At 44.1% G+C, this 27193-nt stretch overlaps 2 protein-coding genes across 5 annotated transcripts in view; one reads left to right on the forward strand and one right to left on the reverse strand.

Moving 5' to 3' along the window:
• Nucleotides 1-27193, forward strand: part of MAPKAP1 (MAPK associated protein 1) — a 198172-nt gene that overhangs the window by 28471 nt on the left and 142508 nt on the right. For all 4 annotated transcript variants that reach the window (XM_061604014.1, XM_061604012.1, XM_061604013.1 and 1 more), the window contains exon 4: nucleotides 8018-8166. In XM_061604014.1, the coding sequence (XP_061459998.1) occupies nucleotides 8018-8166 (149 nt within the window). The remainder of the gene's footprint in view (nucleotides 1-8017; nucleotides 8167-27193) is intronic.
• On the reverse strand, nucleotides 16837-17466 carry LOC133373802 (cytochrome c oxidase assembly protein COX19-like). The gene has a single exon (XM_061604038.1). It carries the CDS (start codon nucleotides 17232-17234, stop codon nucleotides 16953-16955), a length of 282 nt encoding a protein of 93 aa, XP_061460022.1. The 5' UTR covers nucleotides 17235-17466; the 3' UTR covers nucleotides 16837-16952.

The raw sequence follows: 27193 nt of genomic DNA on the forward strand, positions 1-27193 counted from the left end.
CAAGCTGCATAATCCCAAGGAGCCCAGTTGACCCCCATTTGGCAGTGGTGGACAAGGAAGGGGTGGCTTGTGCAGCTGTGGCAAGCTGAGCAGGCCCTGGCCAGCTGGGGAGGACTAGCCTCAGAGGGAGGCTATGGTAAACCCTATTCATAGGGTAGCCATAAGTCGGGATCAACTTGAAGGCAGTCCGTTTCCATATTTATTGGAGACAAACAGTGTCCTCACTCTCACATTCTGATCAAGGCAGGTGTTGACACCCTCAAATGGGAGCCTATTCCAACTTTAATGTATGTATCCTCGTGCTTTTATGGCACTGTTGTCCAGACCTGTAGGGTAGGTCAAGTATTGTTATCCCTGCCTTACAGACTGTAGCTCATTCTCTTAGCCTACACGCACACACACCTCTGAGAGGCACTCCTCAATATTTGATTTGGCTCCTAATGGTTGGTTGACCAGTGTTTGGCATGTGACATTCTGCTGTGTGGTTGCTGGTTGGCTTCAGATCTGTTTGCCTATATAACCAGTGCTGCATTCTCCATAGACTCCTATTGCAGCCTGCAGTTGCCTTATATTGTTCATAAGCTTTGCAATAAAGCTAAAAGTAGAAAAGAAAGGAGGAAAGATACCTCTGTAGTTAAGGTGATTTAACCATTGTAATGGGGGCTGTTAATTATTTTTAAAATTCTTTCCTACCCAGCCACCCACCCCTGTTCCTTTGAGATGGTGCAGGGTAATCTAGCGGTTCAGAAACTTCTTAACTGCATACATAAGAATAGCCCGATTGGATCAGATCCCTCTTAGACCCGCATCCCCTTTCCCAAAGCAACCAATCAGATGCCTTTCTGGGAGTACCACAAGCAGGGCTTGAAAGCGATTGCCCACCCACATGGTATGTCCCTAATGACTTGTATCCGAGGACAGAGGTTCTATTTAGCCATTTTTAACTGTTAGAACCACTTCCGTGAATTCGTTATTTAAAGCTACAGGAGACAGTGGCTGTCACCACATCTTGTGGCAAGTAATTGCAGGAAAACACAGTCTCTGCATGTGTGTGTTTTCGTTTGGGTTTAGTTTATCTTTAAGAGAGGGGAAAAGCATTTAGCAAGGGTTTAGGTTAGCTGACCCCAAATAAGCTAAGGATGGTTCTGGAGGTATCTGTGCACAGCCTGTTTACATGATGGGTTAACCAGAAATCTTTTCAATACCATGTTCAATGAATACGTTGAAGACTGTAGTGAGGTCTGAGACAGCAAACCCTTGCAACGATCTCGGACTCTTTGCCTCTTCTTTCATCTCAGAATGCTGTAGCTCTGTTTTGTCAGCCAGGATTTCATGCATGTTTTCAGTCGCTCTAGGTTTTAAAACGCCCACAGATTTCTTTACAAATCCATGTGGGTCTCGGGGATCCCCCCTCCCCCCCAAAAAAGTCTTAGGCTTGTGGAGAAAGCTTGCATTAGTTCAGTTCATTATATTTTATCTTCATTCAGTTTGCATCCTCCCTCCTTCCAAGGAGCACATCGCAACATTTTTGTGTTATTACTAATTATGAGTATTAGGTCACAACAACCCTGTGAGGTAGGCTGAGAGATGGGGAATGGGCCAAAGAACATCCAGCAGTCTGGCAGCAGAGTGGGCATTTGAACCCAGCGCTCTTTAAGTGGTTCACTACCCTAACTTTGTGCTAAATGTCATGCCTTCTCCCCCCCCACACACACACTCATGCCTTACCTCTCTGCAAGAAATGGAAGTGGAAGCGTGGAGTCCCTCTTCATGCGCAGCGATGTTGGATAGTAGGGTTGCACGGGGGGAGCCTCGAAGCAAAGCTTCCTCCACCTCCTTATTCTGGGCCCATGGAACCACCTGCCAGTGGCCCATATCTTCCCTCCACTCCAGCAGGGGTGACCATTGTAGAGGAGCAGCCACTGAAGTTAACTGTGATCCTGAATCGACAGGCAGTGCCTAATATGGTATAACATGGCAAGTGAAACAACTGCCTTTGTACTAGCCCCTTCTAACAACCAGGAACGACGTGGTTTTTGGGTGGCTAATGGAGAAGGGACAGCACCACCATTGAGAAGGAACCAGGCAGAGCTTGGAAAAGTTACTTTCTTAAACTACAACTCCCATCAGCCCCAGCCAGCATGGCCACTGGATTGGGCTGATGGGAGTTGTAGTTCAAAAGTAACTTTTCCAAGCTCTGAAACCAGGACAGCTTTGTTTGGGAGTTATGGGGCTATGGCTTGTCTCGGTGTATTCCACATTTGGTGGGATTTGTGGAGTTTGAGCCACCAACAATGAAAGTAACCTTTAAAACTTTTAGAGAAATACATTTTTATTTATGTGCCAGAACATTTCAAGTTATTTTTGCTGCTGTTAGGATTATGTTTTGGTAGTCTGTTGTTGGAGCTTATTATGAATTGTTAGGGTATTGTTTCAATTTATTATATATTTCTTAATGAGATGTTTTGTTTACTGTTTGACTATTTGAATTTTGTTTTGCAACTGATTGAATTATGTAACTTTTTTCCTATGGTGTGAGCCGCCTTGAGCATAGATTCTTATGGAAAGGCAGCATACAAGTAAACCATGATGATGATGATGTCGCAACAGGCTATTGAAACTCCCCTCAGCTTCAAAAGAGAGTTTGCTCTGTGAACGCGGGGAAAGGGCGTCTGTACCTTCAAGATGGCCAACATGGTGCATCCATGCCATTGGGTCAAAGCCTTTTTCTGCCAAGATCGTGTGTCGATCGTTGTATGCCGATCTCCCCACATAAAACAAATTCTCACACAGGCATCTTCCACTTACCTTGGAAGACAGTCTTAGTCATGAGTGATCGCCGCTGGGGATGCAGTGGCTGCTAGCCACGACGGCTGTGCTCTGCCTCCTCAGTCGGAGGTAACGTGCTTCTGAGTACCAGTTGCTAGAAACTGCAGGAGGGAACAGAGCTGTTCTGCTGAGATCCTGCTTGCAGGCGTCCCATTGGGGCATCAGGCTGGCCACTCTGGGAACAGGATGCTGGTTGAGATGGGCCATGGGCCTGATCCAGCAGCCAGGCTCTTCTTATGTTTTATGTACTGTTGCATATAAAGTGCGCACTCTACAAGCAAACTAAGGCTGGAGTCCAGAACACACTTACCGGGGAGTAAGTCCCACTGAACCTAATGAGGCTTCCTTCTGAGTAGACATGTATTAGGTTGCAGCCCAAGTCTCCTCCCCTTTCAAACAACTTTTCCGTAGTTTGTAGTATGTTTTCTCAGAAGGGAACAGATCCCCTTCCAAACGTAGTTGCTGTAACCCTTCTTGTAATCTCTTGGATGCTTTTGTTAAACAGCCTTCCCCGACCTGGTGCCCTCTAGCACACCTGGGGCTGATGGGAGTTGTAGTCCAGAACAGCTGGAGGCCATATGTTGGCAAAGTTCCTCTAGAACACGTCTATTTCCTCTCTCCAGTATAGTTCTGGCAGCGTGGGAAAATTCTAGTGCAGCATAATATCCTTTTATTTTATTTATTTACTTTTGGGCACTGTATATCCCTCTTACATTTAAACAAACCTGTTAAGCAGTTTGCAACATAGGTTAAAGCATCCTAAATGATCTTTTCCCCTTATTCAATCATATATTAAGTCCTTCATCCAATACCAGATCCTTTTTTAACTCATCGTGTTTGGGCCCTTCCATTCCTCTAAGGAACTCTGGATGGTATTCACAAGGGGTCTTCCCTTGTGGTTGGTCTGGAAGCTGCAACTAGCCCAAAGTACTGCAGCGTGATTGCTGACAGGGGTGAAATCCATGTTGGCATGCTGCACGTCCCTTCAGAGACTTGCACTGGCTGCCGATCTGTTATCAGGCCAAGTTCAAGGTCTGCTGTTGCTATATAAAGCCCTTAGCAGACTTGGGACCAATTCACATGGAGGGTCACCTTGCCTCATATGTGCCCATTAGGCTGCATTGGTCTACAGAACTTTCGTTGTGTAAGTGTCACATAACGTTTCAATCCACCTTTGTGAGAGGTTGGTCTGCTGTGTGGTGGCCCCTCTGTTTTGAAACTTCCTGCCTGTTGATATTAGGCAGGTGCCCTCCCTATGTTTTAGATGCCTGCTGAAAATGTTTTTATTTCAGCAAAGCCTATTCGGATATGTAATTGTGTTGCACATACTTTGCTTTTTAAATTTTGCTGATTTTTATCTGTGTTTTATTGATAATTTTGTTATATCAGGTGGTATGCAATGCTAGTCCTGCTCAGAGTAGACCCATTGAAGTGAATAGACATGAATAACTTAGGTTCGTTAATGTCAATGGGTCTACTCTGCATAGGATTTCACTGAATACGACCTATAATTTTGATATATCGTTTAGAGATTTTTTTAAAAAATAAATTCTAAAGCTGTGTATACATTTTTTTCTAAATAATGTAAAAAATCTCAGTATGGCCATGCACATATGTCTGCACAGGTTTATCTGCATACCGCCGTTGTCCTTTCAAGGCCCTTAACATCACATTGCCATTCCCCCCCCCCTGCAGTTTATTGGTACAGTGCTGGTAGAATGTTGACTCACTGCAAATCCATGAATTCGCAGGTCAGGAACTATCCCCGGATAGATTCCTTCCTGTCCTTGTTCCAACTTTAACAATGTATTCACATTACATAGACACCAATGTAACAGTGACATACTATTTATTTTGCAAAAAAGTATACACCGCCAACACTAAGGGAGAAAAAGAGACGCAAACTGGGTTCCCTTGAAAGCCACGGTTTGGGTTGAAGTGGATTTACAAACCATGATCTTAAGATCTCCTTGGTTATCATTACCCATGGTTAGCATTGGTGCTCATTTAGTGTGAAACCACTGTTAGTGCTGGAAGGGGTTGGGGCTTTGGTTCAGAGAGAGAAAGAGGAGAGAGCCTGTTCCAGCTGCTAATTTGCAAATTTGAGGTTTTTCCGGGAGTCAGTGTTTAAGCCTGCACTGGGCCGCCGTATTGTGAAGCAGAAGGCAAACTTGGCCAAATTAAACTACAACACTCATCAGTTTTCTGCCCCCCTCCTCTCTGTGCTTGTGCTGCTATCCCAAACAGTCCCAGAATTGCACGTGGTTGCGGCTTGGGCAAGGTAACTCAACCAAAACAGATGCCACAGTAATCTACAGAGAGAAACTCCAGAGATGCACTTGGGGTCTGTGCCAGCAGAGGAGACAATAAAGCAATGCCTCCCCAGCATTTCCCCAGGAACAGAACTACATATTAAAACACTCACTCCTCATGCTCAAGCCAATGAAATGTGTTCCTTGAGCTCCAGGGGACTTGGAGCTTTCCAAAAAGGCCCAAGAAAATAACTTCACGCGGTGCCGCAAGAACATAATTGCAAATGAGATTTTGGGGGGGGGGATGAGGGGGGCGCAAGAGGCATTGTCTTTGAAATAAGCATAACGGCTGGTGCAGAGCCTGTCATATACCTGGGATGGGTAATGGCGCTTGTGCTACCATAGTTGAGAAAGAATTTAATCATTCTCTTCTGAGTTAACCCATATCTTCCATGGCCCTACTGGGTATCTTAATTTTCCCCCCTATTTTTTTTCCCCGGGTGCCCACACCGGTGCATCCTCCATCTCAATATCCAGTCAAAGCTGCCGGCTCCGGCGAATTAAGCGGAAGCCGTAACTTAGCCGCAGTTTGACAAGTTTTAATTTTGCCATGTTTAACAAACGGCCTGCCCCCCTCCCTGCAACGCCGGCTTTGGAAGTCCCTGTCCAATCTGCCTCAGCAGCCGTTCTAGTCCTCAGGAGGGGCAGCGTGTAAATCTTTGGGACGTGCACGAATCCAGGCAGGCAAATAAAGAGCGGAATGCCGATCCACCGGCGGTGATTGATTGAGTTTGGGGGCGGCCTGCTCCTGGAGCAGATGTGGCGCGAAACCCACCCAGGCACAGTTTCTGCTCTGCAAACAAGCAGAACGAGAAAAGAGGCCGGTGCTGACAGGCGAAAGCTCGACAGGTCTTGAGTGCGTCTTCATCATCCATCCTCATTTTTGAGGTATCCTGATTATGTCGACCAGCGGGCTGCTGGTTCTAATTACTGCAACAACCCTGCCCTCCGCCTGTCTCCCTCTTTTTTTGCCGCTGCCTTCCAGCTCTCGTTGCATACGTGACCATTTGGTGCTCTTACTAGAGTTAGCAGCCTCTTGTCCACACCCTCCCTCCAGGAGCCAGCTAGCCTCCCTTGCCAATGCAGAGTCGGGAGCACGCTTTCAAGGCTGTCAGCGGCTGCCAGCTGTGATGGCCATGCTCTGCTTCCCTAGTCCTGGGAACCGCAGGAGGGAAGAGTGCTGTTGAGTTTCAGAGTCCTGCTTGGGGGCTTCCCGCTGGGAACAGAATGCTGGACTAGATGGGCCCCCTTTGGCCTGATCCAGCAGCCAGGCCCTTCTCATGTTCATTTCTGCGTTGGCAGCTGTGTCTCTGCCTGCCCCCACACCTATGGCATTGGGTGAAGTCACGTATGACCTCAGGTGGGGAGCAGCAGGTGTGGCTTGGGGGAAACTGCCTCGCAGGCGCTATTAGGATCAATGCGAGGTGTTCATAACAATAATTCTTTTTAAAAAAATAATTTTATTAGAGTATTTATTAGATTTATTAGAGTATTAGATCTCTTCTCAATCGTCCCAGAGTGCAGGACACGGAATAATGGGCTCAAGTTGCAGGAAGCCAGATTTCGACTGAACATCTGGAAAAACTTCCTGTTAGAGCAGTATAACAGTGGAACCAATGACCTAGAGAGGTCGTGGGCTCTCCGACACTGGTGGCCTTCAAAAGGCAGCTGGACAGCCATCTGTCGGGAATGCTTTGATTTGGATTCCTGCATTGCGCAGGGGGTTGGACTTGATGGCCTTACAGGCCCCATCCAACTCTACTATTCTATGAGTAACACTATTTTCAAAAACAAAGTCCTTTCAAGCCTTACATGTCCGTATCTTCCATTTCAATGTTCAGCAAAGCAGCCCCACCTTTTAGCAAAATTAGCATTGCACAACCTTCCCTTCCCCCTTTGGACTATCTCGACCATCTTGGCCATTTCTGCCAATTCCAGACATTTTATGACCCTCTCCCACTTGGTTGGAGCTTGCTGGTTCCTCCGTGTTGTACTTCACATTATCTTGGTTGCTCTGTAGGGTTGTAGCTCAGTGACAGAGCATTTACTTTGCATGCGGAAGGCAGGTTCAGTCCCTGGCATATCCAGGAAGGGCTGAGAAAGGCTCCTTGCGTGAAATCCTGGACAGCTGCTGCCAGTCAGAGTGGACAGTAGTGAACTCGATGGACCAATGGTCTGCCTCTGTATAAGGCAGCCTCCTAGGTTCTTATGATTGTGAATGCAGCACCTTTTGAAATGCCTGGGACGCTGAAATATGGAGTTGTTACTTGATTACTGGGCCAAGTTCAAGGTGCTGGTTTTGGTTTACAAAGCCCTGTGCAGTTTGGGACCGGGATACCTGAAAGATCGTCTTACCCCTTATATACCCAGTATATCACTAAGCTCCGCAGCTGAGGGCCTCCTGCAGATACCATCTTATCAGGAGGTCCATTCCGCACAACATAGGAAGCAGACCTTTAGTGTAGTGGCACCGACCCTTTGGAATTCGTTCCCCTTAAATATTAGGCAGGCGCCATTCTCTGTTATCTTTTCAGCATCTACTAAAGACCTTCCTCTTTCAACAAGCCTTTTAAGTAGAGACCTTATCCCAGTCTGCATTTGTGTTGGAACTGCTTTTTAAAGTTTTTTTAAAAGAAGATGTTTTAAGTTGTTTTGTTTTTATGATGCTTTAAAGTCTGTTGTTTTTAAGATGTTTAAGGTGCTTTAATGTTTTTGTTGGCCTCCCTGGGCTCCTTTTGGGAGGAAGGGCAGGATACAAGTTCAATAAAGTAAATAAAGAAATCTTGGCTCTCCATTAACGACTGCTCATGAGCCTTCAGTCAGGAGGGGAGCGCCTTGCATGTCTTGTAACAATTTCACCTTCTTTTGAATCGCAGCAGAGGAACTGAGCTTGCTCTTTGAGAAGAAGAACTTCAGGTTGAAGCCTCAGCATGCTGTAAAGCCGTCCATCCTCTCAGTCCGACTGGAGCAGTGCCCGCTACAGCTGAACAACCCGTTCAATGAATACTCAAAATTTGATGGCAAGGTAAGTGAGTTTGAAGAAGAAAATGAAAAGCTGTGTCTTGAAATGTTCCTTGTGTTTCCCAATCCAAATCCATGTTGTTGTAGTTGTTGTTGTTGTTGTTGTTATGTGCCTTCAAGTCGATTATGACTTATGGTGACCCTGTGAATCAGTGAACCAATAGCATTTGTTGTAAACCACCCTGTTCCAATCTTGTAAGTTCAGGTCTCTGTCTTCCTTTATGGAATCAATCCATCTCTTGTTTGGCCTTCCTCTTTTCCTACTCCCTTCTGTTTTTCCCAGCATTATTGCCTTTTCTGGTATATCCTGTCTTCTCATTATCTGTCCAAAGTATGATAACCTCAGTTTCATCATTTTAGCTTCTAGTGACAGTTCTGGTTTAATTTGTTCTAACACCCAATTATTTGTCTTTTTCGCAGTCCATGGTATGTGCAAAGCTCTCCTCCAGCACCACATTTCAAATGAGTTGATTTTTCTCTTATCCGCCTTTTTCACTGTCCAGCTTTCACATCCATACATAGAGATCGGGAATACCATGGTCTGAATGATGCTGACTTTAGTGTTCAGTGACACATCCTGCTTTTGTGCTTTCCTCTTTAACTTTCACCAGCATTCATTTCAGATCATTACTGGTTTCTGCTAGTGGAGGAGGGTGTTGACAGCCAGGGTCGCTCGCCTGAACTGGTTATAAGTAAGAAGGCAGGCAACTGAGGGCCGGGTGAGGGCAGACTGAGGTTGATGGGCAGTTCCCCATTAGCCCCGATACAACAGCCTCCACTGCCCAGTTGTTAGGTGTGGGTGAAGACGTGTGCCAGCAGCATTTGCCGAAAACTATATAGTGAAGATGCTAGATGCACCTCTCTGGGGAAGGAGTTCTGCAACTTAGGGGCTGCCACAGAGAAGGCCCTCTCCTGGACCATACACACACACCCCTGAGCTTGTAAGGGTGGCAGAATCACCAAGAGACCCTCCTGTGCTGTAAAGTAAAAGCATTACACCCAAGAGGGTCTGTAAGGAGGGAAGAAGGTGGTCTTTCAGATATTTGTCGCATGAATCATTTAGGGCTTTAAACACTTACTGCCAGATTAGACTACTGTAACATGCTTTTTGTGGGGCTGCCCTTAAAACGGGTGCAAACACTGCAGCTAGTGCAAAACGCTGTGGCCACACTGTTATCCAGAGTTAGACCTGTTGAACATACCGCGCTGGCTTTATGCAGTCTGCATTAACTGCTGGTTTCTTTCTGGAATCAGCTCAGGGTGCCAATAGTTAATCTTTACAGCCTTAAATGGTTTGGGATGTGGGTTCCTCCCTGCCTGCTCCACTAATCACCTCAAGCTCTATGCCAGCTCCCTTGACCGGCAGTAATGGGGGGCGGGCAGACATAGGACTTTTTCTGTAGTGGCCCCCATCCTGCCAACTGATGTACATCAGGCTCCATCACTTTCACTGGTTCAGGCAGCTGTTTAAAAAACATGATTATTTTAAAAAGCTTTGGGTCGAATATTCTCCTGGTTTATGACTGATGTAGCGTTAGTTTTCTTGGCTGTTTTAGAGATTATTATCGTGGTTGGTTTACGGGGCTAATGTTTTGGTTTCCTGATTTTGGCTAGGACACGGGACTGTGATGTGGGGTTATATCCAACATTAGTCATGCTCAGAGTAGACCCATTAAAACCAATGGACAAGTAACTTAGGTGACTTGTATCAACCGTATGTTTTCAACATGGTATGATGCTTTGATTTGATAGCCCCCTTGAGTTTTTTTAAAAAAAATAAGGGTAGATATTAGTTCATGAAATAAATAAAAATAGACCTTAACTGAACCTTCATTATGGATATTACCATGCCTCAGCACATGTGCCCTGATTTCCATTATTGTTGTTGTTGTTATATCTTCTAGCATTCATGCTTGCATCAGAACCACCATTTGAATAACTCTGTCCCCGTTATCAAGGCTCTTCAGTGTTTTTAAAATATGAAGGCTGTCTTTTTTTTTTTTACATGCTAAGAGATGTGTTTTTTCTGCAAATATTCATAATTCTTTTACTGGGAATAGTACGTGCCTATTTGCATAATTAACTGAGCCACTCGGGCTCCCCTGGGAAAGTGGTGCCTAATTGGGGAGAGATGGGGGAGTCTATTAAGGGGGGCTTTGGGGCCTAATTAAGCATGCTTTTTAAAAAACCCTACTTAATTATATATTTACTCTAGAGGCTGGGGTGACTCTTGAAATCCTCTTTTAGGTTTGGAACCAAAGCTTTTGATTCTTTTTCTTTTTAAATTAAATCGTTATTAGGAAGTTTCATCTCTTTGCTTGCCAGACAAAATCATACTTGTGTTTCATTGGCACAGATGCAGATGTGGGATTTGTACGGCTTGATCTGTGAACAAGGTCCTCCACCGGCAACACTGAGCCCAGTTCTTTAAATGCATTTAAGTGAAATGCCATCCTATTGTTGTTGAGTGGTCTGCTGTTTAAAAACAAAAGCAAAGCACAGCTTACAGACGTTGCATGTATTTGTGGACTTACATTCCAGTAAGATAATAAATCTTAACAATGATGCAGACAGGAGAGCAGCAACCATTTTGCAAATAAATAAAAAGAATAAAGAGAAGAGAGGGCTCTGGGTGCCCATTTGGTACCGGGCCAAGTTCAAGGTTCTGGTTCTGGTGCACAAAGCCCTATGCAGCTCGGGACCAGGATACCTGAAAGACCATCTCACCCCTTATATGCCCAGTCGATCACTGCGCTCTGCAGGTGAGGGCCTCCTGCAGATACCATCTTATCGGGAGGTCCATTCTGCACAACATAGGAAGTGGACCTTTAGTGTAGTGACACCGACCCTTTGGAATTCCCTCCCCTTAAATATTAGACAGGTGCCATCTCTGCTATCTTTTCGGCGCCTACTGAAGACCTTCCTCTTTCAACAACCCTTTTAAGTAGAGACCTATCCCAGTCTGCATCTGTGTTAGAATTGCTGTATATGTTTTTAATAATGTTTTTAATCCTTTTTAAAAGTTTTTTAAAAAAATGTTTTTAATGCTGTTTTGTTTTAATGTATTTTAAGATCTTTTTTTATGATGTTTTAGAGTGTTTTTAGCTCTTTGTTTGCCACCCTGGGCTCCTGCTGGGAGGAAGGGCGGGATACAGATTAAATAATAAATAATGTGCCTACTGATGGTGCATCCAGCTGCTGTCCCTCTTTAGACCTAACCAGGGTGGTTCGCGGCACAGTATAGGCCCCAGCCAAGCCTTATGCAAACATAATGCTCAATCTTGGTTTGTTTTACCTTAACTACGGTGAACACTGGAAGCTGCCTTATACTGAGACAGACCACTGGCCCATTTAGCACACTGTTGCCTACACTGACTGGCAGTGGCTCTTCAGGATTACAGGCAGGGAGTCTCTCCCAGCCCTACCTAGAGGTGCTGGGGATTGAACCGGGGACCTTAGGCGTGCAAACCAGGTGCTCTACCACTGAGCCACACTTCCTCCCCCAGCATCTGTGTCTTGGCAATGTTTATAACTGCCACTTACGCCTCACAAAAGAAAGACACAGGTTCCCTTAGCATTCCCTTAAGTCCAAAATGACTGAAAGACTGCCTCCTTCCATACAGACCCTCTTGGGTGTTGAGATCAGTGGAAAGGGCCTTCTTGGTAGTTCCACCGCCCTCAGAAGCTGGGGGGGGTGACCCAGGAGAGAGCATTTTCTCGTGCAAACCCTAAGTTGTGAAACTCCCTTCCCAGAAAGATGCATCTAGCACCTTCACTACATGGTTTTTGGCAGACACTGAAAACACACCTCTTTATCCTGGCCTTTGACACCTGAGATGTATGTTTTATTCTTGCTCGCCCTATTTTTTGTGATGTTGTGATTTTAAGTTGTGTTTAATTGTTTTGAATTGATGTTTGCTTAAACTGTAGTGACCTGCCCTGGGATGTCGGGAGGAAGGGCAGGTAATAAAATACCAAGAACGACAACACCTGTAAGCAGCACTGGCCGGTGTTTCATTTCCAGGTGCTGTTCAAGGTCCAAGCCTTAACTCCTTAAAGGCTTGGGACCTGGATACTTTGAGGGCTGCCTACTGCCATGTGAACCCATCCAAACATTGAAATCAACCCCAGAGGTCGTTCTCTGCCCCCCCCTTTGGATGTGTCATGAGTGAAGACAGTGCCTTTTCCGTTATGGCCCCCTGACTCTGGAACACCCTTCTCAGGGAGCCTCGCCTGGTGCCGAGTTTGACAACTTTTTGACAACCTTTTGACGAGTTTGACAACTTTTTATCTGCCCAAACTTTCTGGATCTTGTCATCTTTCTCTTTCTGTTTTTTTATGTTGTTTTAACTGCTGCAGCTCTGCTGTGGTTTTTACCATGTTTGTCTTATAATAATAATAATAATAATAATAATAATAATTGTATACAATTCCTTCAGGCTGAAGAAGTTAGCCTGGAGGAGAGAAGACTGAGGGGAGATATGATAGCACTCTTCAAGTACATGAAAGGTTGTCACACAGAGGGCCGGGATCTTTTCTCAATCGTCCCAGAGTGCAGGACATGGAATAATGGGCTCAAGTTGCAGGAAGCCAGATTTCGACTGAACATCAGGGAAAACTTCCTAGCTGCTAGAGCCATACGACAATGGAACCAATTACCTAGAGAGGTAATGGGCTCTCCAACACTGGTGGCCTTCAAGAGGCAACTGGACAGCCATCTGTCAAGAATGCTTTGATTTGGATTCCTGCATTGAGCAGGGGTTGGACTTGATGGTCTTATAGGCCCCTTCCAACTCTACTATGCTATGATTCTATGATAATTGTTTTTAAAAACGAAGCTGCAAAGGATCGACTCAGCCGCCTATCCCACCCGCGGCATGTGCGCATATGTGCTGAGGTTGCTCCTTTGCCTTTTATGCAGTTTAGATGTTCAAGGCAGTTGTTGCTTCCCCCCCTCAGTAATCAACTGTCCAAAAGATCATGTGACCAAGAGCACTTCCAGCATCCCCAACCAGGATCCCGTTCCTCATCAGTGGCATTTCCTGGTGCTCAGAGGTAAACAGGTGAAAAATCTGCATAGCAAAGAGGAGGAACTACAAGGGGGAAATAAGGGCCCTGTTGGATCAGGCCAGGGTTTTGGCTAGTCCAGCATCCTTGTTTCACCCAGTGTGGTGGCAGGGGGCTCCAGGAATGACACGAGCAGGGCATGAAAGCAATAGCCTGCCCTTGACTTTTCCCAGCATCTGGTTGTCATAGCTTGGCACTTGGAGTTTTCATGGCTATTGGTAGATCTGTCTCTCTGTGAATCTGCCAAATTCCATTTGTGGAGGGATGGCAGTTCTGTCTACCACTAACAGCTTGTTGCAGCTGAGTAGAAACCCCATTCTCAGCACATGAGAGGCCACCGTATCCATTATGTGTCCAGCAGGTCACTGTGGCCTATGGGTGAGCTGCTCCTGTGAGTTCCAAAGACCCCAGAAGTCCACTCCACAGTAAATCAGAGCAGGGCTTTCTGTGTGGCTGACCCTGTTTTGTGAAACAGCATACAGAGATACGAGAGGTGCCGGCTACCGGTCCTTTCTGGAAGCAACTGAAGGCATTTTTGTTCTGATCAGGTTTCCCAGCTGGATGAATAGGTCTCTGCTATGGGTGTCTGCTTTATATTTCTGTCTGTCTGTCTGTCTGTCTGTCTAATCTCCTGCTGTTTTCTGTGTTGTTGTTTATTGTTCTTTAGCTGTTTATGTGGTGTTTTGTGCATTGCCTTGAGACGTGTGTGGAAGGTGATTGATAAATAAATAATATCCAATGAAAGGTTCACTTGAGCAAGAGTTGGACTATGTAATTTGCTCCCACCAGAGGCAGTGATGGCCACCAACGTGGCTGGCTTTAAAAGAGGATTAGACAGATTCAGGGAGGATAAGGCTGGCAATGGCTAGTAGCCGCAAAGGCTATGTTCTGTCTTTGAATGCCAGTTGCTGGAAACTGCAGGAGGGGAGAGTGCTCTTGCGCTCAGGTCCTGCTTACGAGCTGCCCATTGAACCTGGGACCTTCTTCATGCAAAACAGATGCCCTGCCACTGAGCTATGACCCTTGTTCAGTTGAAGAGAGTCTCTGGGGAGGGGGGGGACTTACCTGCTTTCTGAATGCCTCTGCGAACATGGGGGTCTTCTGATGTCCGCAGGCTCTCAGCAATGACCAAGTGTTGTTGTAGCTTCATATTAGTTTTACAAGCTCTGGGTTTTTTAAAAACGTTATTCGTTGATTTATTTTTGTTTTTCCTTTGTATGGCTATACTTTTTGGCTGTGCGCCAACATGAGCAAACAACAAATATATAAATCAGTAATAAAACCCAACCCAAACCACAATAAGCTACTAATGAATTTGCACTCTTCTGGATTGATTCTTGACAGAATTTGGACCATGTTGTCCAGTGGGGTTGAGGGGGGGGTGCTTTTTTTGAGGCAATGCCTACGAACCTGTTCTGGTTTTAAAACAACAACAAAACCATTCCTTTGTTTGCAACTGTTTTTAACAATGAGGCTGGGGGTGGGTGGGAAGGGATAATTCATGAGTACTAATTGCTTGGCTGTTAATTTTCATAAGTGTTGATAGAAGCAGTTCCTTAAATTAAACTTTGTTTAAAACGTATCAAGGGAAATATTCCACAATGTCGGGCCTGAAGTGAAAATTAATATGAATGCTGTGGCAATTAACACGTACTGGTTAATAGCTTTTAGCAGCATTTTGGGATGATAGACCTTAAATACATTTTTCACATGCTGCTCTTGTTCCAGTCGCGTTCTAGTTATATGTGTGGATAATTATGAACAAATGTGGTTTTTTTCCCCCCCACAATCACAGATATTAAATAGCTTTCCTAAAAAGAAAAAAAATATGCACACCAGATAGAAAATGGGGAAAGGGAGCACGCTGCAGTGTGACTGTTTTTTTTTAAAATGCCTCAGATGTTAATTTGACATTTTAAAATCCAGTATTGCAAAAATTGGAGGCTTTAATTTCAATTTCACATCATGAAGCATTTCTACCCTAAACAGGTATATCCAAATCAAACATTTATTATTTCCTAAGTGCCTCTAAAAAGAAATAAGAAGAAAGAAAAAGATGCTGTATAATACAGAATTATTTTTCTTCTGCAACTCATAGCAAGCTGCAACGTGTATACTAGAAATGCCTGGAGAACAGGGCTTGTGGGTGATGCAGGCGTTGCTCCTGTCCCTCAAGGCACAGGGCATTTTACTTATCTATAATATAACACTACTTTGGGGGCTAAATGCCCACTCAACAGCAGCTTTGTTATGTGCCTCCAAGTCGTTTTCGACTTATGGCAACCCTATGAATCAGCGACCTCCAAGAGCATCTGTCATGAACCACCCTGTTCAGATGTTGTAAGTTCAGGTCTGTGGCTTCCTTGATGGAATCAATCCATCTCTTCTTTGGCCTTCCTCTTTTTCTACTTCCTTCTGTTTTCCCCAGCATTATTCTCTTTTCTAGTGAATCATGTCTTCTCATGATGTGTCCAAAGTATGATAACCTCAGTTTCATCATTTTAGGTTCTAGTGACAGTTCTGGTTTAATTTGTTCTAACACCCAATTATTGGTCTTTTTCGCAGTCCATGGTATCTGCAAAGTTCTCCTCCAACACCACATTTCAAATAAGTTGATTTTTCTCTTATCCGCATTTTTCGCTGTCCAACTTTCACATCCATACATAGAGATAGGGAATACCATGGTCTGAATGATCCTGCCTTTAGTGTTCAGTGATACCTTTTCTAGTTCTCTCATAGCTGCCCACCCCATTCCTAGCCTTCTTCTGATTTCTTCACTATTGTCTCCATTTTGGTGAATGCCTGTGCCAAGGTATTGATAATCCTTTACAAGGTCAGTGTCCTTGTTGTCAACTTTAAAGTTACATAAATCATCTGTTGTCATTAGTTTAGTCTTCTTGACATTCAGCTGTCGTCCTGCTTTTGTGCTTTCCTCTTTAAATTTTATCAGCATTCATTTCAGATCATTACTGGTTTCTGCTAGTAGTATGGTATCGTCTGCATATCTTAAATTATTGATATTTTCCCCTCCAATTTTCACACCTCCTTCATCTTGGTCCAATCCCGCTTTCTGTATATGTTCTGCATATAGATCATCATCATCATCATCATCATTTTATTTGTATGCCGCCTTTCCACATAAAATTGTGCTCAAGGCGGCTTACAACAAGGTGAACAAAAATACATGTCAAAAACAATTGCAAAAACAATTTCCTAATAACAAAAAATAATAAAACAGTGACATAAATATAATAACCAAAAACAACTTTTCAACATTATGAACATAATAAAACAATTATTTAAAAACAAAAAAGTAACCATTAACACCCCAAACCCCTAAAGAAAACCATTTACTGTATCTCGTACAAAACTTCATTATTCAGAGGGGAGGCTTGTTTTGTATCAGCACATGTCTACTCAGAAGTACTTCTCACTGAGTTCACTGGGGCTTACTCCCAATAAATTGGTGATAGGATTGCAGTAATCCTATCCCCTTATTTGAGAGTAAGCCCCATTAAACTCAATGAGACTTATTGTTGAGTAGACAGCATATAGGTTTGCACTGTAACTCTTCTATTTGGCCAACAGTTACAGCATCTTCTTTGAAGGCGCACTTCATGTTGCAATCACATTTGAAATATACAATGCACAATATGTACTACTGAAGATTTGCTGCTTTCCATAAGAGATGGTCAGGATTTTCTCCCTTTTCCTTTCTCTTCATTACAATGTCTTAGGTTGGGTTTCTGATTTCTCTTCTTTTAGGTCTTTAAATCCCAACTTTTCCAGCGGTTCTTTGGACATAAGTTGCCTCTCCATTCTGCATTCTAAATATTCTTTTGATTCCTGTCTGCACAAAGCATTCTCAAACCTATTTTGCTTCAGACACTTCATGAATTTTTCTTTGAATGCTGTACATTCACCGAAATGATCCAAAGGGAAAGAGCCTTTGTCTGGTGGCCTCGGCTTGAAGCTTTTAGTCCCGAAGTTCATAGCCGTAGACATGGCGAAGATCCTCTCCCCTGGCAGCCGCTGTGCCTCTTAGCAAACCATGCATGTTACTCTACTAGAGTGCAATTCATGGGTGTTTCACTGGAGAATGGAGATTGGTGTGGTTTCTTCTCACTGTGATATAAACCATCATGTTTATAAAGGCTTCTTCTAGTCCTGAAGTTAGTTCCACACTCCATGCATTTAAATGGTTTCTCCCCTGTGTGGCTTGCTTGATGCTGATAAAGGTGTCCTTTAGTTTTGAAGTTCTTTCCACATTAAACACTTTCCACATTAGATTAAACAAATAGAGTGATAGGGCACTCCTAACAACTCTCAGTGCCTTTCACAAACTGCACTTAACCAAGATTCTTTGCCATAACTGTTAAAGTGGTATAGGACTGCTTTAAATGCGTAGTGCAGATGGCACCGAAGTTCTCCTTAGAGTAGACCCACTGAAATTGATGTAGCTAAGGTAGTAACATCCACTAATTTCATTTTGTCTACCCTCTATATGACTGTTTAGTACAACGCATTTAAACTGTACCCATTTTTGTATGTTCTTTGCCTAAAAGCAATTGTGTGCCTTTCTTTAGTACTTTTCAGCAAAGTGTGAATTGTTGCACACTTTTTATTTTAAACAGAAACCGCATCACAAGATGCGGCAGAGTGCACAGTCAGATCGATAACTCGGGGTTGTGTCCAACTATGTTCTGCTCAAAGTAGTCCCATTGAAATTAATGGATCTAAGTTGGTCATGCCCATTATTGGATACAGCCCTCACTATTTCAGTCTACACTGAAAGATTGATCCACCCCTTATATACCCAGTCGATCAGTGCGCTCTGCAGGTGAGGGCCTTCTGCAGATAGCATCTTATCAGGAGGTCCATTCCGCACAATATAGGAAACGGACATTTAGTGTAGTGGCACCTACTCTTTGGAATTCCCTCCCCTTAAATATTAGACAGGCGCCATCTCTGTTTCTTATCTTTTCGGAACCTGCTGAAGACCTTCCTCTTTCAACAAGCCTTTTAAGTAGAGACCTTATCACAGTCTGTGTCTGTGTTGGATAGCTTTTAAATATGTTTTCAAAGCTGTTTTTTAAAATATATTTTTGAAGATGTTTTGTTCTAAATATTTTAGTCTGTTTTTAAGATGTTTTAGAATGTTTTTAGTATTTTGTTTGCCGCCCTGGGTTCCTTCTGGAAGGAAAGGCGGGATATAAATTTTGATGATGATGATAATGATAATAGTTATTATTATTAACCACATTTATAGCCTATCTTGCTGCCAAGTGTACCCAAAAAGGCAATTTGTTTTTGTTTGATTGTAAAAAGCAAACAAATGGCTTGCAGTTTCCTATGGGGAAAGGTTGCAGTATTTGGAGCTTTTTGGTTTAGAGAAAAGGTGGGCAAGAGGTGACACGAGAGAAGTGTACAAAATGATGCATGGCATGGAAAAGTGGAGAGAGAAAAGTTTTTCTCCTGCTCTCATACCACTAGAACTCGTGGACATCCAGTGCAGATGAATGTTGGAAAATTCAGTACTTCATGCGGCGCATAGTTAAACTATGGAATTCCCTCCTGCAAGAGGCTGTGGTGGCCACCAACTTGGGTGGCTTTAAAAGAAGGTTAGACAAATTCGTTGAGGATCCAGCTATCAATGGCTATTAGCCACGACGGTTGTCCTGTGCCTCAATGGTCAGAGGCAGCATGTTTCCGAGCACCGGTTGCTGGAAACTGCAGGAGGGGAGAGTTGCTGTTGTGCTCAGGTCCCAATGGCTTCCCGTTGGGGCATCTGGGAGAACAGGATGCAGGACTAGATTGGCCATTGGCCTGATCCAGTAGAGCTCTTCCTCTGTTCTTCCCTGTATGTTTCCGAGCTCAATTCAAGGTGCTGGTTTTAACCTATAAAGCCTTACCCGGCTGAGGACCACAATACCTGATGGACCGCCTCTCCCGACATGAACCCACCCGTACACTACACTCAGCATCCAAGGCCCTCCACCGGGTGCCTACTCCGAGGGAAGCTGGGAGTCTGGCAACAAGGGAGAGGGCCTTCTCAATGGTGGCCCCCAAATTACGGAATGATGTGCCTGACGACGTGCTCCTGGTGCCAACACTGCTATCTTTTCTGCGCCAGGTCAAGGCTTTCCTCTTTTCCCAGGCATTTTAGCATGTGTTTGTAAATTGTTTTTAATTTTTTTTAATTGTGTTTTTAAATTGTTTTTGTGTTTTAAAATCTGTATATTTGTTTTTATTGTTTTTAATTGCTGTAAACCGGCCAGAGAGCTTCGGCTATGGGGCGGCATGTAAATGTAATAAATAAATAAATAAAAGATAACCGTAGAAAGGAGATGGGGAAGGGAAGGGGGAAATAAGCAAATTCAGGTTCCCCGATCACCGCATGAGACAGTTCTAGGAGGGGAGTTAACCCAGTGGCAGAGCAGTGGTGGGACCTGCCTGGCTGCCTCTTTCCTCCTCTAAGGAGCATCCCTGTGGAATTGCCCCTGCTGCAGGCAGGGATGGGAGGGGGAAGAACCAAATGGCCGTCGTTCCCTGCCAGGCTAGTGGTGGCGGCCGGAGCACGCTGTCTCACCTGCCGTAAGGTGTCTCCAGGTAGAATGTTCATGGATGGAGACATTTCTAGGAGGGGAGGAGCCCTAGTGGCTGTCGTTTCCAGCCACGGCGATGGAGGGAGCCACACTGTCTCTCCCTCCTTGGATCCAGACAGGTGGAATGCCTGCTGCTGGACTTCGTTATAAATATGAGACCCTAAGAGAAGCCCTTCTGGATCAAGCCAGAACCTCCTCTGTTCCAGCATGCTGTCCTCACAGTGGCCAAATGGGAAGCCTGCAAGCAGGACCTGAGCTCAGCAGCAGCTCTTCCCTCCTGCAATTCGCAGCAACTTGTGTGCAGGAGCATCCCGCCTCCATCAGTTGAGGCAGCGAGATGAAGGGCACGCCATAAATCCTCTTAACAAACAGTTAAAATAAATAAATAGCAATATGACAGATGATGCAATAGGCTTTTTGGAAAGCATCAACTTGGAAAGCAGCTGCTGTACTTGTTTTAAGCCTAGTCTCTTCACCCATCCTGAAATGCCTTAGTGCTGCTTCTCGTTCCATTATATTGGGAGGGGGAGAGAGAGAGAGAAATCTCGCTTGTGGTGTATACCTTGCTTGTCGTATGTTTGGCATGTCTGTATCTTGCAGGGTTTTCAGATCGCTTTATATTAAAAGGCCTGACATGGTTCTTTGATTTGAAGCTGCAGAACCCAGCTTCTTAGGAAGAAAGGATCATTTGCTGAACCAAGTCGAACAGGGTTGAAAGCAAGTCCCGACAGAGTGTGTTAACCAGAGTTATGGCTTATTTTTATGCCGCCTTTTGGCCAAAAGGCCCTCAAGGCGGCTTACAAAAAATTACCACAAATATAGAAATACATATCAGTAAGAATAGTATAATTTACAAAAATTAAATAACAACGTAATAACGTTATTAAAAAGCAACAATAACAACTTTCAATGAAAATACAATAACAAATCACATACTGAGTCAGACCACTGGTCCATCTAGCTCACTCTTACCTGACAGGGAATTTTGGGGTCCTTGAAGAATTTAGAGAACACAGACTTCAGGCAAAAGAAGGCCTTTATTCTATACAAGCGTACGCAAGGACAGCCTCCCTAGAGCATCTAGTGAAGACCTCAATGTGGCACTGTCTCCATAGATCTTTTATACTATGCACAGCATGTGACATCATTTCACCAATCATACAATTTCTTTAGAGCCTGTCACAGAGGTTACACCATCCTACAGTATTTCTAAACCAATCAGGTAATATTGGGTAACTCTAATATCTAGTTACACGAACACGTGTGCAGGTAAGCTTCCATCATACTCAAGCACATTTCCTATTCCAATATTCTGTCTAGTGGACTAATGTTACCATTGTTTCTGCTGTCTCCTTGACTGATGTTTTTGAGGCCAATTGAAACCAGTTACTACCAAGCACAACATTATATTATTATGATTGGTCTGCCATGCATACCCAGCACGTAGCATATTCCATTGTTTCTGATCGGCCAAGCCTACCCAGTACCCCTGTTCTACACATCCATGGCCTTAAGCAACATAACCATTTATCAAATGTTAATCATATACAGGCCTGGTTTTGCTCAAGTTCAGGTGCCTGAAGGTTCAAGAACACCACAGGTCTGCTGTTTTGTTTTCTACTCATTATACTTAAAATATTTTTCCTAACTTGTATATATATGGCTATATAGAAATCCTATATGGATATGTGTAAATTCCTCATTACAGCTACACTGACTAGTAGCGACTGTCCAGGGTTTCAGGCAGGCAGTCTCTATTGGCCCTGCTTGGAGATGCCAGGGATTGAACCTGGGACCTTTGGCACGCAAAGCAGATGTTCTGCCACTGAGCTATGGCCCTCGAGTTAAAGAGCTGGAAATCTTTCTCTCTCTAGCTGTTGTGGATGGTGGTGTGTTCTGACTGCTCAAAGTCCGCAGGAAAGAGTCTGCTAAAGGATGTTGGGATTAAAGACTGTTGAACTTCGGAGAGCTTTCAGGAATACTGACAGAGGTTGCTGTACACGTTAGTTAATCACTCCGAGTTCTACTCAGAGGCATTTGGTGTCAGCCACCTTTGAATAGGATTAATGTTTTCTGCAAACTCTTGGGGAATATTTGGAACACGCATGGATTTCAGTAAACTACCAGGGAGTCAAACTTCTGCTGCTGTTAGGATGTATGAGTGGTTTAGGACCTGAATATCTGAAGGACCATCTCCTCCCGAACGATCAGGCCCTTTGTTTGAGATCACCCCCTCTCTCTCTCTCTGAGCCTTCCTTATGGTTTACTCCTCTCTCTTCAGACTTCTGTCTGCCTTCCCTCAATGCCATTTCAACTTTTACGCTGTCTAGATTTTTATTTTGACTTTCCTTCTTGAATTTCTGATATAATTAAAGACCTTGTAATACTGATATGCAACACACAATTTAAGAAATCTTTGATACTACAATATACTTATAAGAATATTTAAGACCAATTCATAAGCAAATTAAATTATATCTGCTGCCCTGTTTGTATTTATTCCCCCGGTTGGTTTTGTTTTTAAATTTTAACATTGATTGTTAGCCATAGCATAGAAATTAGGTTTAGAAATCAAAGTTAAACGGTGCTGTTATTTTATTAATTGCATTATTAATTTCTGTAAGGCCCCTCAATAACATTGTTCTCCGGGCGGCTCACAAACATTAAAGGATAAAATACAATTAAGATACAGTATATTATCAAATGCAATATGATTAACAAGCACAATATCATGAAACAATTTGCAAATAATCCAGGAGAGAGAAGAGTAAAACCAGGTGTCTAAAATGTCTCAAGACAGCCTAGGGGTAGCCACCGTGGTGCTCTCCAGATGTTGTTGAACTTCAGTTCCCAGCCAACATAGTCAAGGATGATGAGAGATGTAGTCCAACAACACCTGGCCAACCCTGACATAAGGAATGCTTTTTTGTTTTAAAACTTTAAGGCCTGGGAGAAGTAAAACAAAGTATTTGGCTGATCTGAAAAGGCTGTTAAGAGTCTGCTTCCCTGGGAATGTTGTTCCACAGCTGGGGGGGGGCACCATCAAGAAGACCTTTTCCTTAGTAGCCACCTGCCGCACTTCACTTGGCAGGGGCACCTGGAGCAGAACCTTTAAAGAGGATCTTGATGTATAGGCAGGTACATGTGGCCATCTTTCAGATAGTCCGATGCAAAGCCATTAAGGCCTTCCAAGGTCAAAACCAGCCCTTTTGGAATGGGGACTGGAAACAGACTGGGAGCCAGCACCATTGATAAAGCACAGACGTAACAGGAACCTGTTGCCCGTGATGGAATAAAACAATTCTACATCTTGCTCTCTTCTCTGAGGGTTATGGTGTCAGAGTCCAACCTGACAGTGACTTCAGGGGGACCATCTGAGAAAGAGTGGGACTCTGCAGACAACCTCCAGTGCCACGGGGAACCCTGAAGAGCCCACTGTCACAGTTGAGCAGCCCAAGTTGCATAGCTCCAAATACTCTTTGCCTTCCCGCCCCCCACCATCTGGATACCTACCTTGACCCCAGATTCTCCGCCTTCGCCTCTAGACCCCTGCAGGAGCAGAGACAGCATTGGACCCAGCAAAAAGCCCAGAGCCGGCCAGGGAGCATTGGGACCCAGCAGATGACCAGGAAGGGGGAGGAGCTGATTGGGAAGGTGTAAATCCGTCTCTCCTAGGCCTTTGCTGGGGTAATAACTCCATATCAGGCTCCAATAATCACCTCCAGTTTGTCCCAGCTCTGGCTTCCGCTCTGAGCTCTCATCCTAGTTCCAACTTCAGCTCTGACCTTTGAACCCGAGACCTTCTATTATTTATTTATTTATAAATATATCTGTATATTGCTATTTCATTTCTATACCCAGTCGATCACTGCGCTCTGCAGGTGAGGGCCTCCTGCAGACACCATCTTATCAGGAGGACCTTTTCCACACAACATAGGAAGCAGACCTTTGGTGTAATATCATCTACCCTTTGGAACTCCCTCCCTTTAAATATTAGGCAGGCGGCATTCTTCGTTGTCTTTTTGGCACCTACTGAAGACCTTCCTCTTTCAACAAGCCTTTTAAGTAGAGACCTTACCCCAGTCTGCATCTGTGTTGAAATTGCTTTTTAAGATGTTTTTAAAGGTGTTTTGTTTTTCAGATGTTTTAAAATCTTTTGTTTTTAATATATTTTAAAGTCTGTTCTTAAGATGTTTTAGAGTGCTTTTAGTGTTTTGTTTGCCACCCTGGGCTCCTGCTGGGAGGAAGGGCGGGGTGTAAATTTAATTAATAATAATAACAACAACAACAAAGTGGTTTACAACACGTTTTTAAAACCCCATGTAGTAAAAACCATTAAAATACAGTAAAAATAAAGGTTTGACGTACATTCAAAGTAGGTGCTCTGCAACAGAGCTCCAGCTGTTCCTTGCTATGCCTTTGTTTCCACGGCACAATGCGAAGTGCAGGTTTTGGACTCAACAGCCTGGGCCTCAGGTATTTAAAAAAATACCTTCTAGGTTCCAGGCTAGAACTCCATCCTGTTCTCTCAGGCTTCTAACGGCATTTAGAGATTGCAACCCCTTTCAAGGCCCTCACTAGCCACCTTTTTGCTAGGCTTTACGTGCCAGGTCTGCTGTTTTGATCTGGCTGTTTGTATCATGTGTGGTTTAAGTGTTTATGCACAAGCTGCCTCTGAAGCCTTTCGTCAGAAGGCAGAAACCATTACAAATGCAAGTAAAACAAATGTATAAAATGCAGGTCGTAGGGCCTCCTGCCAAGATGTTGCCATTTCATCTTTTATGCTGCTTGTACCCAGTAGCCTTTCAGAAGATGTTTTTTTCCTTCTTTGCTCCTTTGCTATCGAATTTGCAAAACCTTGCTAGATGAGGTTGTGTTAGAAAGCCGGTTGCATCCTTCTGTTTTTCACCCTCCTGCCTGCCCCTCCCAGCCATGTGCAAAGCATGTTACTATGCAACAAGGATTTCTTGTGTGAGCATTTAGCTGCAATTCATTTTAATTGTCCTTATGAAGTTAAAAAGTATTAGTGTCAGATAAAGATTCATCACCATTGTATGATTTAAAGCTGGGACTACAGAAAGCAGGCATGTGTTCCGGCAGCTGTTTATACAAGACACTGTCTCTTTTGACAGCAGTTAAAAAGTATGGTTGCAGTAATCAAATTGTGATGCCAGCCTCTTGGAGGCTAGCACCAGATTGAATTAAACACACACACACACAAGAGAGAGGGAGAGATTTATGAATAGACACATGCTCTTACATATTGAAAAAAAGTCACTACCTGTTTTTAACTATTACAGCCCACAGCCCAGTGCAAAATTAAAGGTGTTTCACAAATGGGTAAACACAGGGGCCTGGGAAGCTGCTGTACCCAAAGTCAGGGCTATTGATCATCTAGCTCAGTACTGTCTCCACTGACTGGCAGAGGCTCTCCAAGGGTTTCATGGGGGGATGTTCCCAGCCCTACCTGCCGATGCTGGGGGTTCAATCTGAGACCTTCTGCATGCAAAGCAGATGCTCTGCCTCTGAGCTGTGACCCTTCAGGGATTTTTTGTTTTGTTTTTGACTACATCAGCAGCACATCACTGTGCATGATGCTCATCCAGTTGCATCTCATTATCAAGACCGTGAAGTGTCTACTTTCCTCTAAGAGGATTTCTGTGTGTGTGTGCACCCGTGTGCCTGCATGCACATGCGCTCGCACACAGGCACACTGTCTCTCTGGCGTTTCTGTGGCTGGCAAAAGCAGGCCACTCTGTGTCACAGATGTTAGACAGGTCATGTGCGTTGGAAATGTCGTGTACAGTACAGGTGCCACTCCCGGCAGATAATCACATTTAAACGTCAATCCACTGTCCAGCTATACTCTAAATCAAATTTAAAACGAGCTTCTGGCCATCCAATAATATACACCCACTGCTGCTTTCACGTGCTATAAGACCGCAAGACATTCTTAACTCCATTTGTGAAAATGCCCTAACCTCTTCTTTAAAAATATTAAAAAATGTAAAAGAATGCATGTTGCAGAAATACCTGCTCCTGTGTGTGTAGCACGGCGCTCTGTGCCTTCCTTCCAAAATCCACGCCTGTGTCTGTCGGCGGCATCCAGCCCAGCTTTTCTCGGAGTTAGACCCATTGAAATGAAGGGGTATGACTCAGATCTAGTCATGTCCATCAATTTCAGTGGGTCTACTCTGAGTAGGGCTAACATTGGATACAACAGATGCTTACTGTCTACCCATTCTGGAACCAGCTGAAGACAGTTTCGTTCTGACAAGCTTTCCCAGCTGGGTGTATAGGTATTTTTTTAAAAAATTATCTGCTGTTATTTACTGTGTTGCGTTTAGCTGTTTTATGATGTCTTGCCCATCGCCTTGTGTGTGTGGAAGGCGATTAATAAATAATACTTATTATAACTTGATGCATCCAAAATCCATGCATGCTTCTGTCTCTGTATACCATGCTTGTGACATCCAGCAGAGCTCTGGATTTTGCTGGGAAGCAACGTGTGCCTTTGGTGCATTGCATGGTCCTCTCCCTCCATGTTAGCTGTTTGCCTGGGCTCAGTCTTTGGCGTCTTCTGCGCATGACAGCTCAGGGTGTGACACAGAGCACATTTGGGGAGTGGGCTGTTATGGTGTGATTGTATATGCACAGTCACTGAGACAGTGGTGTAGGCAGTGTCCCTTTGGCTACGAGTAATTCTCAGTGATCTGAAGGTAACACAACTATTGTCCGAAGAACAGATGAAATCCCGATCTCCCACGCACACCATGGACATTTTGTTTGTTAAGAGACCTATTCATCTGGCTGGGGAAGCTTCATGAATCATGGACTTCTCTGTTATTAATGAAGCTGCCACAAAGTTGGATTTGCAATAGAAAGCAGCGGCATCCCTCGACTTGCCCTTTGCTGGATTTTGTTTCCAGTTTCGGAAGGATTTTAAAGCACCTTTCTTCAGTTCCCACTTAATACATGACAGTTCTTTGGAAAGGGAGCCAACTTAGCAAGATCTCTCTCTCTCTCGCCTAGAGAGCTCAGAAATAATCATTGTACCTCGTTGTAAAAGAAACACAAGCTGGAAGGCATAAATTTGGCACAGCATCAGCCACCGTGACTAAATTTTACCGGGTCAATCAATAGAGCACAGGCACAAAAAGGAAAGTCTGCCACAGAAGGAGCGTTAACAATTTGGATGGCATGGCCAAGTTGCCCCATTTAACTACCTCCCCCTCCGCCGCCCAATTTTATGAGGTTAGGTTACTGGTGGCTTATCTGTTCCTTTTATGTGCTTTTATGATTCAGTCTTTTGCCTCCAAAACAGTAGCTTTTAACTGACCAATATGGTGTAGTGGTTCG

Source organism: Rhineura floridana, chromosome 20 (assembly GCF_030035675.1).
Source record: "Rhineura floridana isolate rRhiFlo1 chromosome 20, rRhiFlo1.hap2, whole genome shotgun sequence".
NCBI lineage: Eukaryota > Metazoa > Chordata > Lepidosauria > Squamata > Rhineuridae > Rhineura > Rhineura floridana.

Excerpts from the sequence above, each read along its gene's own strand:
- LOC133373802 (XM_061604038.1), bottom strand. The coding sequence starts at position 17,234 with ATGTCTACGGCTATGAACTTCGGGACTAAAAGCTTCAAGCCGAGGCCA.